Consider the following 15,798-nt stretch of genomic DNA (forward strand, 5'->3'; position numbering starts at 1 on the left):
TAAATCTAACTAAGAGTTTGTTTTCTACAAAATTTGTAAACAATTTCTACACGATAGAATAAAAAAACAATATCAATTTCGATATCTACGTGTGTGAATTATAGAAAATTTGTTTTTAAAATTCAAATAACTTGTATGTAATTTAAATTATGAGATCTATGTGCCATTGGAAAACATATTAGGAACAGTATTCAAAACCCCATATGCAGTGATGTTAATGGGACACACACTCACGTGACATTAACAGATCAGTTTTAAAACTCAGTTTGCCAATCCTCAAAATACGTTTATGGGATATGATGTGTGACTGGCGACTGAAGAAGCTTTCTTTCATGATACAATTTTTACGAGATACTGTGACATCTAACGACCTATTTTCATTTCAACAAATGAAAGCAGTGACCGTCTGATAAATAAAAGTTCGCTATTAAATCTTTACTACCATCTATAGTCAGAAATCATTATTAGATGTGATTTTATATGAAATACAGAATATTTGTTTTTGAAACTAAACTGATTCATCAAAACTGTTAAAAGACAAACAGTTCATTATATTCATTAACTTCTGATCTAATAAACCAATGGTGATCAGAATTAGATAATAAATCTCGGGATTAGTACAGCTAATTCAGAATAGGATTTTTACTTATTAACAGCCCTAATGTCGACAATATGCCATAAGATCTAGGTTATTTCTACACAAGATATCAAGCTAATAATGTAGTATAATCATAAAAAGTGAATAAAATGAAACCCGACAAACCTTAGAACATACATTTACACTTAACATGAGACATTAGTGTTAGACCTATTACATTGTTAACCGTTACATTTTCTGTATAGTTCCACAGAGATTCTCAACAAGTAGAAGTGCTTATCATAATAGTATTACAACCACACTATATGTATGTAATGTCTATTGCTGAATGCGTGTTACTTTTCAGACCGGCTTATATACGGCAAATATAGTTTGCGGAATACTATTTAAGTTAACAATTTTATACAACATAACTTATATACATTATAAATTAAATATATTACAGACATTATAATAAAAAAGTTAGTAAAACTAAACTGAAAAAAGAATGGAACATACTATACGAAGCACATACCAATGACTTGGAAACATGATTGTAAAGTATATTAAATATTTTTATTGGTTTCAAATCTGTTTAGACATTCTTAAACAGCAGTTAAGTGAAACTGTTATATGGATAAAGAAAGTTATTAAACGAGAACATGAGTTGTTAGTCATACATTCATTCATGGTGATAAATACAGAACATGTTGGATTTAATTTAATTTCTGTTCCTTCAAATAGAAGAGTTACAACTTTTGTAAGAATTCCTCGTTGGATAGTTAAGATCTGCTGAGCTACTACAGATAGAACTTCTAAATCAAAACAGGACCAGGCACCACAGGAAGCAAGACCCTTGAATAAAACATTAAGCTCTGTTCAAATTATTCTATAAAAATTATTAATATCTATAGAAAACTTCTGATATAAGTTAGCCATCAATTTTGCTTTCATCACATCTTAAATTAAGCAAATTGTTACTGATGATATTGCAACACCTTACATTTGTGAATGTCATTTCTTATAAAAGACAATATATACATATATTAATGAATTAAAGATCATAATAAATTACAAATTATTTACAATCAACTGTAAACTGAAAATACAAACTGTTCAAAAAGTGGTACGTACTAGATTCTAATACAAACATATTTAAAAAGCATAACTAGTGTATTGCTGACAATTCATTTAGTATTAATACTTCACTTGTATTTTTGTATTGTGACTTTAGTGGATATCTTTAACCTCATTACCATACAGTAGAAACGATATTTGTTACAGTGAGAAATTGTTTATTTCATGAGGAGCAGAGGATACATTACCTTGAAAAACTTTCCTAAAGCAATATAGTCCAGGCCATCTGAACAATTAAAAACAACACACTGCTTTGCAACAGCTTTGGCCAAGTCCTTTGTGGTTTCAGTCTTCCCAGTGCCTGGCTGGTCCTTCAGGAGCACCCCCCAAATGAAGATGCAATGTCCCAAAGAGGGTACGGTAGCAGCGATCAGTGAGAGGAGTAATAACAAGCCAAACAGTGTTTCCCAAATATTCATAGCCATATGTCAGAGATGAGCTTATCATAGAAGTTATCATTTTTTCATCTTAAAATTAAAAGGTGGCATAATTGCTGTCTTACTTCTTAAAGTAACAGAATCTTTTTTCCTTATTTTAACTCATTTTAAGACCAAATTTCAAATTAAACTATCATTTATAATATACATTTTAGTATGCATGTCTATATATATTATATTATATACATTTTTCAGTTTGACTTAGAATATGTTCTGATATCATTTTTTACAGATGGTAATATTAAAGAAATAAAGTAGTATTTCAACCACTTAATAAATGAGCTATCAAGAAATGTGCTTTACCTAACTTCTGCATGTCATGTTCGTATATGCATATACACCTCTACATTTTACTCTATAACTAAACATTTTAAACTGAGAAAACCAATTTCAAATTTGTCCTTCAAGAATAAGAGGGATGAAGGTTACTTTACATAAGACAGTTAGAAAACATGACTGAAAACTGATATAATGGTTGCTAACTTATGACAACACATTATTTCATTTATTAAACCTTATTAACCTCACTCATATATAGTTGTAGATAATACAATATGATTCAATGTGTGGTAGATTCAAAAGATTCAATACAAAGGAGCTGTAGGCTCAGTGACATTTTGCTTTCATCTCATGGTTGTCAAGTCCTTGATAAAGACACATTATTTTGATTGTTTCAGTCTATCAAGCATATCAAACTGCACAATGGGTACAAATTATTAGCTAAAAGGTTAAACTGTGCCAAACTGGCATCATTTTCAGGTGGAATGTATCACTACTTTTATTTGCTTGTGCTAGTAAAACTGGAGTTTATTGCTGGTTTCCAAGAGCTGTCTCAGCACAGGATTGATATCATTTCACTACTGTACTACCTTTTGAGTCAAATACATACCAATAGTAATCACTGTCAGATGAAGATATGCATTATGAAAGACGGGCATCACAGGAACATCAGTAATGGTTTATACAAAATTGTTATTTTTCTAACTGAAATTCTATCAACAAAGCTAACTGTATAACAATACCACATTGAAGAGGCTTCTAAAGTTGTTTAATTAGTATACTCCTATCTCACAATACAGCTGAAATGGAAACTTCCGTGGCAACAATTTGAAAATGACATATCATACACAAGACAAAAAAATATTTCCTCAAAATTAATATCTCAGAAGTGAGTAGATGAGAATAATTTTTAAGTAAAAAAGTCAGAGATAATCCAGTTATTCATGCTAAAACATCCCCTCTGGACAATTGCTGACACTAAATAAAATATTTATAACAGCAGCACTTTAGAGAAAGAACCTTTAGTTTTAATGCCAACATAGCATTTAATAGGAATAAAATCCTTTGAATCTATACTAGGTGAAGTAACAATCACATGAACTTGCAAACTCATAATAAGGAAAGGAAAAATTATCAAAAGCCCTCCACAAACTAAGTAAAGTTAACAGAAAATGTTATGATAAAAAGTGAAGTATGAATCACAGGAAGAAGCAAAAACTTTATACATGTGCATAAGTGAGTGCTGAATCATGTTAATTTCAGTAAAGAGAAAGTCAGCTACACTAGTAGGGTGTGTCACACTCCTATTGGTGGAGAGTTGTCACGTGCTCATTTGCATGCTACAACACAGTAATACCCTTGGGAAACAAGTGAATTTGGACCCTCAATACTAGTGGTGAGTGAAAATATTTGTATATATAAAGCAGCACAAATAGAGGAAAGCTATTATGTAAGAAGAAGTAAGATTGTATCAGAAGTATGCCTTATGAACTTTTTATAACTGGCTCCAGTATTTCCTTTTATTTTAGTTGTTAATTTGAATACATTGTTTTTATAATAACAAATGTTCTGTGTAGCACCAGCCTATAACTGAGTATCTGAAGTGTTCTTTACCTGTTGACAGTATTAAGATCACATACCTAAAGCATTCTTTTCCTGTCGAGGTGAATATTTCGAGTGATTTTTTACCTGTTAGCAATAATAAAATTAAGTATCTCAACTGTTCTATGATTAGCATTAATATCAAATTTCAGCATACATTTACATAAGAAATGTTAGCCCCCCAGTGATATAATGGTATGTCTCTGGACTTATGCTGGTAAAAATCAGGTTTTGACACCCATGGTGTAGCTTTTTACAAAATAACTAAACAAACAAACAAGATAATGTTTACTCTTTGAACTGTTTTAGTGTCTCCACAATATTAAGTTCCAGTGTTTTAAAATAATGATAAATCAGGAATTAAAGTTTTAATTTTACACTTGTCATCACTTTTTAAATCATTGTTAAGTAGATTTAGTGAAAAAGAAGCTATGTTTTTAATAAAGATCTTGAACTAAATTTTGTTCAGAGGAAATTTATCTTAACCTTCCTTTCTTTAGTTCAAAATTTGTCATCTATATTGTTTTTATCAGTGTCAATATACGTTGGTTGTCAGTTGTTTTTTTTAAGTATGCTGTCAAATTATCAACAGAAAAAAATTCTTGAAATGATTGTAACAAAGAGTACACTAAAGTTATTTGATTAACTCAAAGGAACATTCTTTAAAGTTAATGAAAACTTCAGTTTATGAATTAGTACTTACTGTTATAAATGTGTGCATCATTGAAAAATAGTGAATATTCACCTAGATGTATTGGATACAACTTCAGTTTTTAACAGATTTGTGTTTAAGTATGTACTTGTCATAATCCTTTAATAATAATTTGAATCACTCGTTAGGGTGAATGAAAATTTTAAAGTAAATAAACACTAGTTTATTTGTTTCGAATATTTACGTAACAGCAACCGCCCCTAGATTTCAACTGATACACTAGAGGGAAGGAAGCTGCTCAATAACACCCACCGTCAACTCTCGGACTAAACTTTACTCCTTCACCCAAAAAAAGAGTTTAAAATTATTTAATAATAATAAAATAAATAAATAAAAGAAGCTAAATTCAATAACCTTCCACGAAAGGGGACGAAGAGGAACCACAACGTTCCTGAACACTCCAGTTGGAGAGATAATTCTTACGATTTCTCTCTCTCTAAACTAAACCCTGCCACGTTAGTTTGTGTTTGCGTTTAAACAAAATGTACTCGCCCGGCTGGTGGCTGCTTTCAGTTTAATGCTGTGGAGGTTGAAGTGTTGTAAAGTATCACTGTCCAGTTCCGTGGTAAATATAAATATGAGCAAAGTGTTAAGAAACGTAAGATTGACAGTGAAAATAATGTATCAGGAACGTTGGGAACTTGATTATTTAATTACAAAACAATAACAAGTTGCAGTGTTTGTTTTGTATGCAAATTATATCAGTGCCTAAAGAATTTAATGTGACAAGGCATTATTCAACGATGAATGAAAAAACAAAAAATATTAAGGAAAAACTCGAAAAGTTCAGATTGCAGATTTCAATAAGAAGTTAAAATAACAAACGAGTTTGTTTAGCAAGTTGTCAGAAAGGGAGACATCTGCTTTGAATTCTTCGTACATCGATTCTCTTGAACTTGTAAGAGCGAAAAAACCTTTTATCAATGGCAGTTTCGTAAAGAAATGTGCTGTTGAAATGGTAAAGGCGTTTCAAGATTCCAAAATTGCTGAGAAATTTGAATCAGTGCAGCTTTCCAACCAAACCATACAAAGAAGGGTCACTGATATGGGAAAACAAGTAGAAAACTCGCTTGTTGTATTGGTTGTAAAAAGTACTTATTTCTTGCTTTGTCTTGACAAGTACTGATCAACTAGATGCAAGTCAGCTGTTAATATTGGTACACATTATTCATGAAGATTTTTCAATGAAAAAGGAATTATTGAATGTATGTGCTCTTTGCGAGACCATAAAAGGATATCTTGACCAAGTAAAGTGAGGGAATACACATCAAAGTCGTGCATACTGAGGCCAGAGTTTAGGGCACGCTTAAGAGCCCAAGAAGCTCTTTATTCGTTCTCCCACTTTTCCTGACAGTTTTCTGAATTTTTTGTGCCCTTTAAATGGAACGTATTGAAAAATAGGGATTTCCTGCACTGACAACAGCTGTATAAAAATAAAAGTTACAATCAAAGAAAAAACAGCTTTAACTGTTCTCTAGACAGACAAACTTCTGGAAATATAATCTTAAAAAGCAGTGTTTCTTCCTGTTACCTTCACAATGTTCCAGCAACAGCATAATCTTTATTTAAATTTTCTTACAAAAAGCGAGCTACCACACAATGTTGTTTTTCTCTTTGATTTTTTTCTCAAAACAGTCAAATGAACTTCTTGTGTCATATGTTGATTACAACTCATTATTATTTGTTTATTTACACTGGTTGTTGTTATTTGTTTAATGCAATTTTAGAAGTAACTGAAAATTTATTTCCTAAAAATATGATTACAAAGGCTCCTGGTTAAAATTATAATTTATGCTAAATGAAAACAACGTAATACAATAGTAATTCTAAATATTCGTAATTATGTTGGCAACTTATACAACAACAATTTAGTGCAGATTTCGAAGACTAAGTTGACAGTTAATTTCAGATTATCTTAATTTGTTTCCTTCTTGTTTTTAAACACAAAACTGCACAGTAGGTTATTTGTTAGCCAAGGGTATCGAAACCCGATTATTCCCATTTCAGGCTCAAAGACCAGGAGAGCGATTATATTAAACAATTTCTCCAAACCTAGATAACGATTTTAAACTGGGTACAGTTTTATCGAGCAAACAATTTAAAATAATCCTAACGCCCCCTCGAATTTCTGACATGTTACGAAATTCTCATCATCTACGAAGTTTGATATTCTTGAACGACTACTTGTGCTTTTTGTATATTTCCTATACTTAGTGTTATCTGCTCTGTACACTTTATCAACATGATTAAAAAAAAGCCAGCTCAGCAAGACGTCAACGTTTGTAAATAATTGTTACTAAACTATAAAACGTGTTAAATATAGAAATTATAAGTTTTATTTTCATTATACTTCACAAGCATTATTTGTTTTGAATTTCACGAGGGATATCTGCGTTAGCCGTCCTTAACTTAGCAGAGTAAGACTAGAGGGAAGGCAGCTAGTCATCACCACCCGCTGCCAACTCTTGGGCTTCACAAGAAGTCATACCTTTCAACTCTAATTTTGAAATACTTCTAAGTTAGACTATATACTATTACTATAACAAAGTGTGGTAGACCTACGTTCATCTTCCAGCAATTAATATTTCTAAAAATTATGTAAAATTAAATCAATATACTTGTAATAGTTAACCCATTCATTCACTTTCTAACTAGAAATAAACTTCTATCATCATAACTATCTTTTCATGCCCGGCGGTTAAGGTACTTGACTCGTAGTCTGAAGGTCGCGGGTTCGAATTCCCATCACACCAAACATCTCGCCCCTTTCAGTCGCGGGGACGTTATAATGTGACGACCAATTCGTTAATAAAAGAGTAGCCCAACAGTTGGCGGTGGTTGGTGGTGACTAGCTGCTTTCCCTCTATTTTTGCACTGCTAAATTAGGGATGGCTAGTGCAGATAGCCCTCGAGTAGCTTTGCGTGAAATTTAAAACAAACCAAACCAAAATCATATGTAACAAGTATTCAATTACAGTACTGAACAAAAGTGTTGTCTCCCGCTGTTACAGTGGAAAGTCTACGAATTTACAATGCTAAAATCAGGGGTTCGATTCCCCTCGATGGACTCAACAGATAGTCCGATGTAGCTTTGCTATAAGAAAACACAAAAGTATTAAGACAAGAAAATATTTTGTCATTCTTTCCATTTTGTGGGGCTAATTCTTCCATGTCACCACGTAAGAAAACTCAAATATTTTATACCTAAAACAACATGGTAATACTTTACTGTTGACAACCGATGAATCAGTATGAGAATACTTGTCATTCTTTGGAATTTCCATAAACTTGTACCAAGGACATATCATAAGGGTTTTGCTTGAATGAACATAGTGATTAAATGTAAGATCTGAAATAACTGTCATGGTGCCCAATGCAGTGTGTTAACTGTATAGAAAGAAGTTAGTAAGGAACTAACATATGGTACCGGTGTATGTTAGAAATAAATTTCATAAAACTTCACAAATAAACCTTCATACAGAGAGTGTTTAACACATTATATTAAGTTTTATTTTCATTGCCCAAAAAGCTTAGAGAATTGTCACTAGAGCAGAGAGTTCGTACAAAAACTTTACGTTGTGCTGATTGGACTCTATAGCAAATTGCTTCAGAATTGAAATGTTCTCCTAGAACTGTCAAGTACACCCTAGATCATGAGACTGAGACAGGTAAATTAGATAATAGGAAAGGAAGAGTTAACTAAATAGTTAAATAGTTAACCCATTCATTCACTTTCTAACTAGAAATAAACTTCTATCATCATATCTATCTTTTCATGCCCGGCGGTTAAGGTACTTGACTCGTAGTCTGAAGGTCGCGGGTTCGAATTCCCGTCATACCAAACATGCTCGCCCTTTCAGTCGTGGGGACGTTATAATGTGACGACCAATCACACTATTCGTTGGTAAGAGTAAAACAAGAGTTGACGGTTGGTAGTGATGACAACTAGCTGCCTTTCCTCTAATCTTATACTGCTAAATTAGGGACGGCAATCGCAGATAGTCCTCGTGTAGCTTTGCGCGAACTTCAAAACAAACAAACACTATCTTTAACTTTCTCAACTCTTCAACATTACCTCATATTTATAATTACCTTTTTAATATGCTAGAACATAAATTTGATATCAAATTAGAATTAAATTTGCCCTTCAGCTAACAAAATATTACATCATTAAAAATATAGGTTATTATAATATGTTACACAATAGTATTCGACAAAATGAAGGAAAACTTCATTGTACGGTTACTTACGAATGACGTCACTAAGCTTCGAAGGGATACACCATTTTTCTTAAGGAAGGTTAACTGTTTGGAACATAAACTTGTGCTGTTCAAGTTGGGCAGAAAAACGATTGGTCTTGACGTTAAGATAAGTCACTTTGAATAAATAAACTTCTGAAGTAAGTTTTCTCTATGGATACAATTAGAAAATATTATTACTATACGAACAGTTATTTCGAAATATAATTACATATTTCATTATAACTTTCGAAAGCAAGATAATTTATATTTTATCAAATTTTCTAAAAGAAAAATTAAACATCTTATAATAAGGAAGCAAACTTTTCCTAAAAACTAATTAAATAAATGAGTAAACTAATTGTTTCCCAAATTAATATAATTTAAAAAAAATTCTCGTAATATTAAGTTTGTTTTGAATTTCGCACAAAGCTACTCGAGGGCTATCTGCGCTAGCCGTCCCCACTTTAGCAGTGTAAGACTACAGGGAAGGCAGCTAGTCATCACCACCCACCGCCAACTCTTGGGCTACTCTTTTACCAACGAATAGCCCCCACGGCCGAAAGGGCCGTTGTTTTTCACGACGGGGATACGAACACGCGACCCTCAGATTACGAGTCGCACGCCTTAACACGCTTGGCCAGGCCGGGCGCCGTAATATTAAATGCTGTAGTGCAGAATTTACTATATCGAAAGTACTGGAGGCTGAATAATAATTATTACTGGAATTACATTTTTATGAAATATTTGTGTTACTCAGATACTGTCGAGTTTACTTTATTGTTTTTTAGATTAATTTAATAACTTCTCTTTCTTTATCGCAGTTTTTGTTTGCTATTATGCAGATAATTACATAATGAACTGTTTCAAAAACACAATTTTTAGTGTTATAAACGCTCAGACTTACTGCTGAGCCTCCAGGAAGGGCTTAACTTTCAAAAGTTCTATTCCACATCTAATATAAACCCAATACTGGAATGAGTAGTGTTGCAGGTCCAGAAACAGGAGAATGAAGAGATGAAGTTTATATAAATTATTGTGATAAATAGTCGTAGTATTCTACCTGCATGAATGAAGCAGTGTTTCTGTTGTGGAAGTGACTGTGTCATGTAGAATGGAATCTATTTTGTGTGTATGTGTGTGTGGTTGTTTTTGCTTTGCTTAACAACTCCCTCTATTACTTGTATCGTTTCGGTTCTGACTGCAAACTTACATTCTTCTGAAAGGTTTGTGAATGGATGGAGCAGAATATCCTCAACTCTATCATCGTCAGATGTATAATTTTTTCATTTTACGAAAATACCCAGCACCTGTTTCTCAGATTTGTACAGAAAGATATTTAATGTGTCCTTCTCAGTTTCTTTTTCTTTTAAAGTTGCTTGCCGCTAAGACTTTCCTCACAAACGTGTTTCACCAGTGTCCGGGTTGTTTGCTTTGTCATAACCCACAACTGCCACGTAACTCGATATCCCAGAATAGGGTAAATCATTGATTGTGACAGTGTAACTATTGTGTTATGTTTTGAAGAGAGAAGAGAACTTTGAAGATAATCAACGATTCTTTTGTTGTTGTTGCTTGTTTGACAGAAACATTATAAATATTCAAATAGCGCCTACTTTTGTGTGGTAATAAAAATAACAGCTCATCATGTTTCTGAAATGTTTTCCTTTAGAGATTTCACTGACCTCCTGAAAGTGTTTGTAAGCGCATTCCCTTCTTCTGAAGTATTCTTCCCAACGTAAAAAAGTAGAACATATTTATTGCAATAATGTTTTCTGTAAAAATACACTAGACCACTGAATGTACTTCAGCACGTTTTTGTTTTCCTAATATCGTGCAATTGGTAATGTATTTGAGTTTTTGTATTTTGATTTTCACACTCAAGAAGAAACAATTAATATTATCATGATGGACACTTTCTCTGTCAAAACGTGTGTAAAGCAGTGATAAAGTGGAACTTACCACAGAAATTGGTTACAAATACCAGACGATTTTGTATAAGTATATCAATTTTCTGTACTGCACAGAAACTGCCGCCGGGACGAATATAAAAATAAAAATACTTGCTCGTAATGGATCTCTATTTTAGAATTACAAGAATTTTTTTTCTCGATTTTTCTTCATTATTCTTATTTCTTTATGCGTGAGTTTAACATATAACCAAGGCTCATTGTTCATTCTGTGCGCAAGCAAGCTACACTTTTCATGTATTGCTCACAATCTGCGTCCAGTTACGTAAAAAATTAGCTGCGAGAAAACACACAGCCTCATCTAATTTAATATAACTATTAAACTGAAATGTGTTTGGACGAATTCGTTGCGATTGAAAATCACCAAGAAAAATTTGTTCATTATTCTCATTGCCTGTAACTTTTACTTTTTCTTGTTTCTGAGAAGAAAGCGTTATTTCCCAATCGCTTATGCCTAAAGTAGATGAAAAGACCTATTTTCTCTTCAAACTTTGTTTTTATGGTTTGGGTAATGAAATTTTCCAATTTATCCATTTTCCAGAACATTCCAGGTAGATTCAGCGCTGAGTAACTGATAGAGAATTTTCACGAACTTACAAGAATATTCAAGAACTTTCTAGAATGTTGTAGAAGCCTAAAAGCTGTGCTGCTCCATAACGGGAATAATAATCGATCTCTTTCCACCATTGCACATAAAATTGGATCTGATGAAACAAATTGTCATAGCTCCTGATAAGGAATCTGCAGCCTTCAAGTACCTTCGAGACTTCTTCCCTAAGCTGTTTTAGGCAAAGGTCAAAGCTGGTGTTTTCGTTGGACCACAAATAAAGATCCTCGAGTGCGCAGAATTCCTCAAGAAGCCCAGTAGGAAGAAAATAAAGCTTGGAGCAGATTTGTCGCAGTGATTCAAGGTTTCTTGGGCAATCACAAGGTTCAAACTCATGTAGAACTGGTTGAGACTCTGGTGAAGAACTACGGTAAAATGGGCTGCAGGATGCCCCTGAAAGTCCATATCCTTAACGCTCACCGTGATAAATTTAAGAAGAACATGGGAGCATCCTTAGAGGAGGAAGGCGAGCGCTTCCACCAAGATATACTGGACTTTGAACGCCACTACTAAGAAGCGTATAACGAAAACATGATGGAAGACTATATTTGGAGGCTGTTACGTGAAAGTGATTTACATTACAGTTGCAAATCTCGAAAAACTACTCACTTCTAAACATTTTTGTATAACTTTAGTATAAATACATGGAAATCTTGATTCATATGTTATTTTATTCAGGCATTGTGTAAATGAACACGTGCAAATTTGCCTGTTTTTTCATAGGAAATAGGTTAATTTCTAAATTTCATTATCCAGGTCACAAAAGCAAAGTTTGAATGGAATAACGACCATTTTCTATACTTTTACAACATAAGCAATTAAAAAATAACACTCATTATCCAGGAACAAAATTTATGTTACACAGTGTAATTGTTTTGAAAAACCATCAGGACATATGGACTTCAAACCTATAAAAATATTAAACAATAAAGTGTAAGTGATTTTTGTTTGATTGTAATTAAACACAAAGCTACACAACGGGCTACTTATACTCTACCCACCACAGGTATTGAAATCTGGATTGTAACGTTATAAGTCCGCAGACATGCCTCTGTGCCACGGGGGGAGGCTTGTAAGTAAGTGAGAATTTCTTATACAGAATACCTGGAAAACATTTTGTAAAGAAAATCAATTACAATTAAGAAATTTTAACATAAAACTTACCCAAAGTCATTTTTAATCTAGGAATTTTCCATTTGACAGAATTGTTTTTCATAAAATGATGGATATATTAATATATGAAAACAGTCTTTTGAATGTGAAGTGAAATGCATTCTAATTTAATATCAACATTAGGAGATTACACAGCGAGCATTTAAGACCTTTACACTGTGTTATATTCGTTATAACTTTTTGAAACATTATCTGGATTTATTGACCTCAAACGTGATTTTTTGAATCAAGGTTTTCTAAAACGTAAATAGACTATTCATGTTTAGCCATAAATAAAAAATCAAGGGTAAATGCGAAAGCTTAAGAAATTCTAATTGGCAGATAAACCGGAAGTTTTGCAAAGGTATAGAAAAGCGGAAGACTTAGTTAATATAAAATTAGAGAACCCACAACGGGTTATGGGTGACATATGACTGATAATGTTAAAACGCTAATAATCTAGCAACAGCATCAAAATTTCACTTTACTTACTTCTCTGTTGCATTTTCTGACTCACAGATTTCACTTAAAGCAAACAGTATGGGTCCACTTACTGGGTAAGATAGATACGAAGTTGTGAAGTACGTGTCTGTTTCTCTCTCTGCTCTCTTGCTGATTCGTCTGAAATAAAGTCGAATTATGGAAGGAACACGAGAGCTATTTTCACCCACAAGCTAAGCGGTGAGTGTCTGAGTGCTTTTTCTGTTAAAAATCAGGTTTCGATACCCAAGGTGGGCAGATGATGCATTGTGTATCTTTGTATTTAACAACAAAACAAACAAGGTTATTTTACTTCAAAATGTCAGCAAAATACAGTCCCAAACAAAACAATCAAGCGAGTGTTTCAGCTGAAGCATTGTTTTGTCAATTTTTTTTTCTTTTCGAGTGTGTCGGTTTTTAAAGGACAGATGGCGAAGTATACAAATGGCGCGAATTACAGTGTTACTGTTAGAAGCTGGTATTAGAATGTTAATATACATGCAGTGAGTTAGTAGGACTTGATTTATTATAAATTTTAGAAAAACTTACATTTCAGAAACAAAAGTGTGCTGTGTTGCAAATAACGATACTTTTGCTCTTGTTTGTTATGAAGCTCTAAGATATATCTACTCGTAGCAGAACTGATTAAATCTAATATAAATTTCCTGAAGCAAACCTAACGTTCTGTACAACTACAAATGCTACAATGGATACACATATTTTGATACTGTGTAAAGGTAAGAAAGTAAAAGTTATTTATCTTATTATTTAATTATGTGAGATGAATTAAATAGATTCAAAGACGTAAGAGGAAAAAGCTGAAACTTAAAAGTACAGAACTGTATTTTAATTAAAGTTTTACTATCCATACCAGCCATCTTAAGAATACATTTTCACTTCAGGTGGATTTCTCGTCATCATGAAAAGCTGAGAAAGATATTTCCTATAAGAAAATAAGTTCATTAAACTCGAAGTACAAGTTAAACAGCGATTAGCCTAACGTAATGTTTTCAATATACCAAGGTTATATTTCTAGTATTTAGTATTAGAACTGTCATTGACAGTGTCAGCAGCAAGCATACTAATTATAAGGTGTATTTAATTATAATAGCGCATTACAGCCGACATGGTTCTGCAAATAGAAAACACGGCCTTAATACACCTTCTGACAGCACTGCTGTTTGTACTAGTAATAGCATTACTAATGTTATTCATTTATTGTTGCTGTAGAAATTAACTTTGGTAGTGAAATATTCTAGAAATATGTAACTACCTGTAAAGGTTAAATGGTTCATATTGCATACTGTGTTATTACTATTGTCTGCATGTTTTCTGTTTAAGATGATACATTGTGTTCTTTTACTTAGTTTAGTTTGAAATTTCATACAAAGCCACACAAGGCCACTTGTAATAATCGTCCATAATTTTTAAGTAATAGACTAGAGAGAATGTAGTTTGTCGACACTACCAACTCTTTAGCTACTGTTTACAAATGAGTAGTGGGATTAAGTGTTGCATATAATGTTCCATGGTTGTAAGAGTGAGCATGTTGAAGGATGAGAAATGGCACCTCAACTCTCAGTTGCAAACTGAGTGACCTAATTACTGGACCAATTATTGTAGAAATGACAATACTGTAATACAGGTGTAGCAGTAGCTCCCATTTGCTAAGGTGAAGTTCATACCATGGAGCATTTATTAGTTCATAATTGGAAAAAAAACAACAACAAAGTCTTTAAAATTACACTATAGTAAATATATAATCAATTTGCAAGTTTCTATTATATGTGTGTTATTTTATTTATGTATTTTAATGAAGAAATAGTATTGTTTTGGGTAAATATTTTTATAGCATATAATTTGATTTAAATTTTTCCTCCTCTAAATTTTAGCATTGTTGATGAGCACTACTTTTAACAAATAGTAACAGACTATAAAAATAATAGCACCATCAATAACCTTCAGACATTTTCAGATTAACTGTGATACCCAGATTTTGACAAGATATTCAAGCTACCAAACACTAAGTGTAAGTAATAAAATCATGGTGTACCATCAGATGGTGCATTCTTTATAAACATTCTTCATAGCCATCTTTACACTGACAGTTGATTGATAAAATGTGCTAATCTTTGACCAATGACTTAGCATCACAGGGTTGTAAATCAACCAATTACAAATTATCCTCATAATTGTGAATACTTTATAAGGTGATAATAGACATAACATTATAAACAAATAATCAAATCAAAACAAACACTGTTGAGAATGTTTCTTTGAGAAATAACCAGAAAAATAAATGAATTTGTTATTGAAATAAAAAATTTATTTTCTACAGCACAGTTGGAATCAGCAGAAAATAGGTTGATTCACACAACAGTCTCTTTACAGTGATTACAGTTTACACATTTCTTGGTGTTATGTTTATTATGTGTGAAAAACATAATGATTAATGTCTATTGCTTGTCTTTTGCAAAATGAATTATAACTTGGTTTCAAAATTATTTTAAATTTATCAGTTGTGCTTTAACAACAATTTCATTATTTGCTTTGAATAGTTTACAAAATACAGCTTTTTGATGAATAAAATATTTTATTAAACAAGTT

At 32.5% G+C, this 15,798-nt stretch overlaps 1 protein-coding gene across 1 annotated transcript; it reads right to left on the minus strand.

Annotated features, from left to right (window-relative positions):
- Window positions 1-1,137: 1,137 nt before the first annotated feature.
- LOC143242633 (dynein axonemal heavy chain 12-like) lies at window positions 1,138-2,197 on the minus strand. The gene is made up of 2 exons (XM_076486110.1): window positions 1,903-2,197; window positions 1,138-1,432 (listed from the first exon to the last, which is right to left on the minus strand). The coding sequence occupies exons 1-2, from the start codon at window positions 2,137-2,139 to the stop codon at window positions 1,163-1,165; spliced, it is 507 nt and encodes a 168-aa protein (XP_076342225.1). The 5' UTR covers window positions 2,140-2,197; the 3' UTR covers window positions 1,138-1,162.
- Window positions 2,198-15,798: the final 13,601 nt, after the last annotated feature.

The sequence above is a fragment of the Tachypleus tridentatus genome, unplaced genomic scaffold, assembly GCF_004210375.1.
Source record: "Tachypleus tridentatus isolate NWPU-2018 unplaced genomic scaffold, ASM421037v1 Hic_cluster_2, whole genome shotgun sequence".
Taxonomy (NCBI): Eukaryota; Metazoa; Arthropoda; class Merostomata; order Xiphosura; family Limulidae; genus Tachypleus; species Tachypleus tridentatus.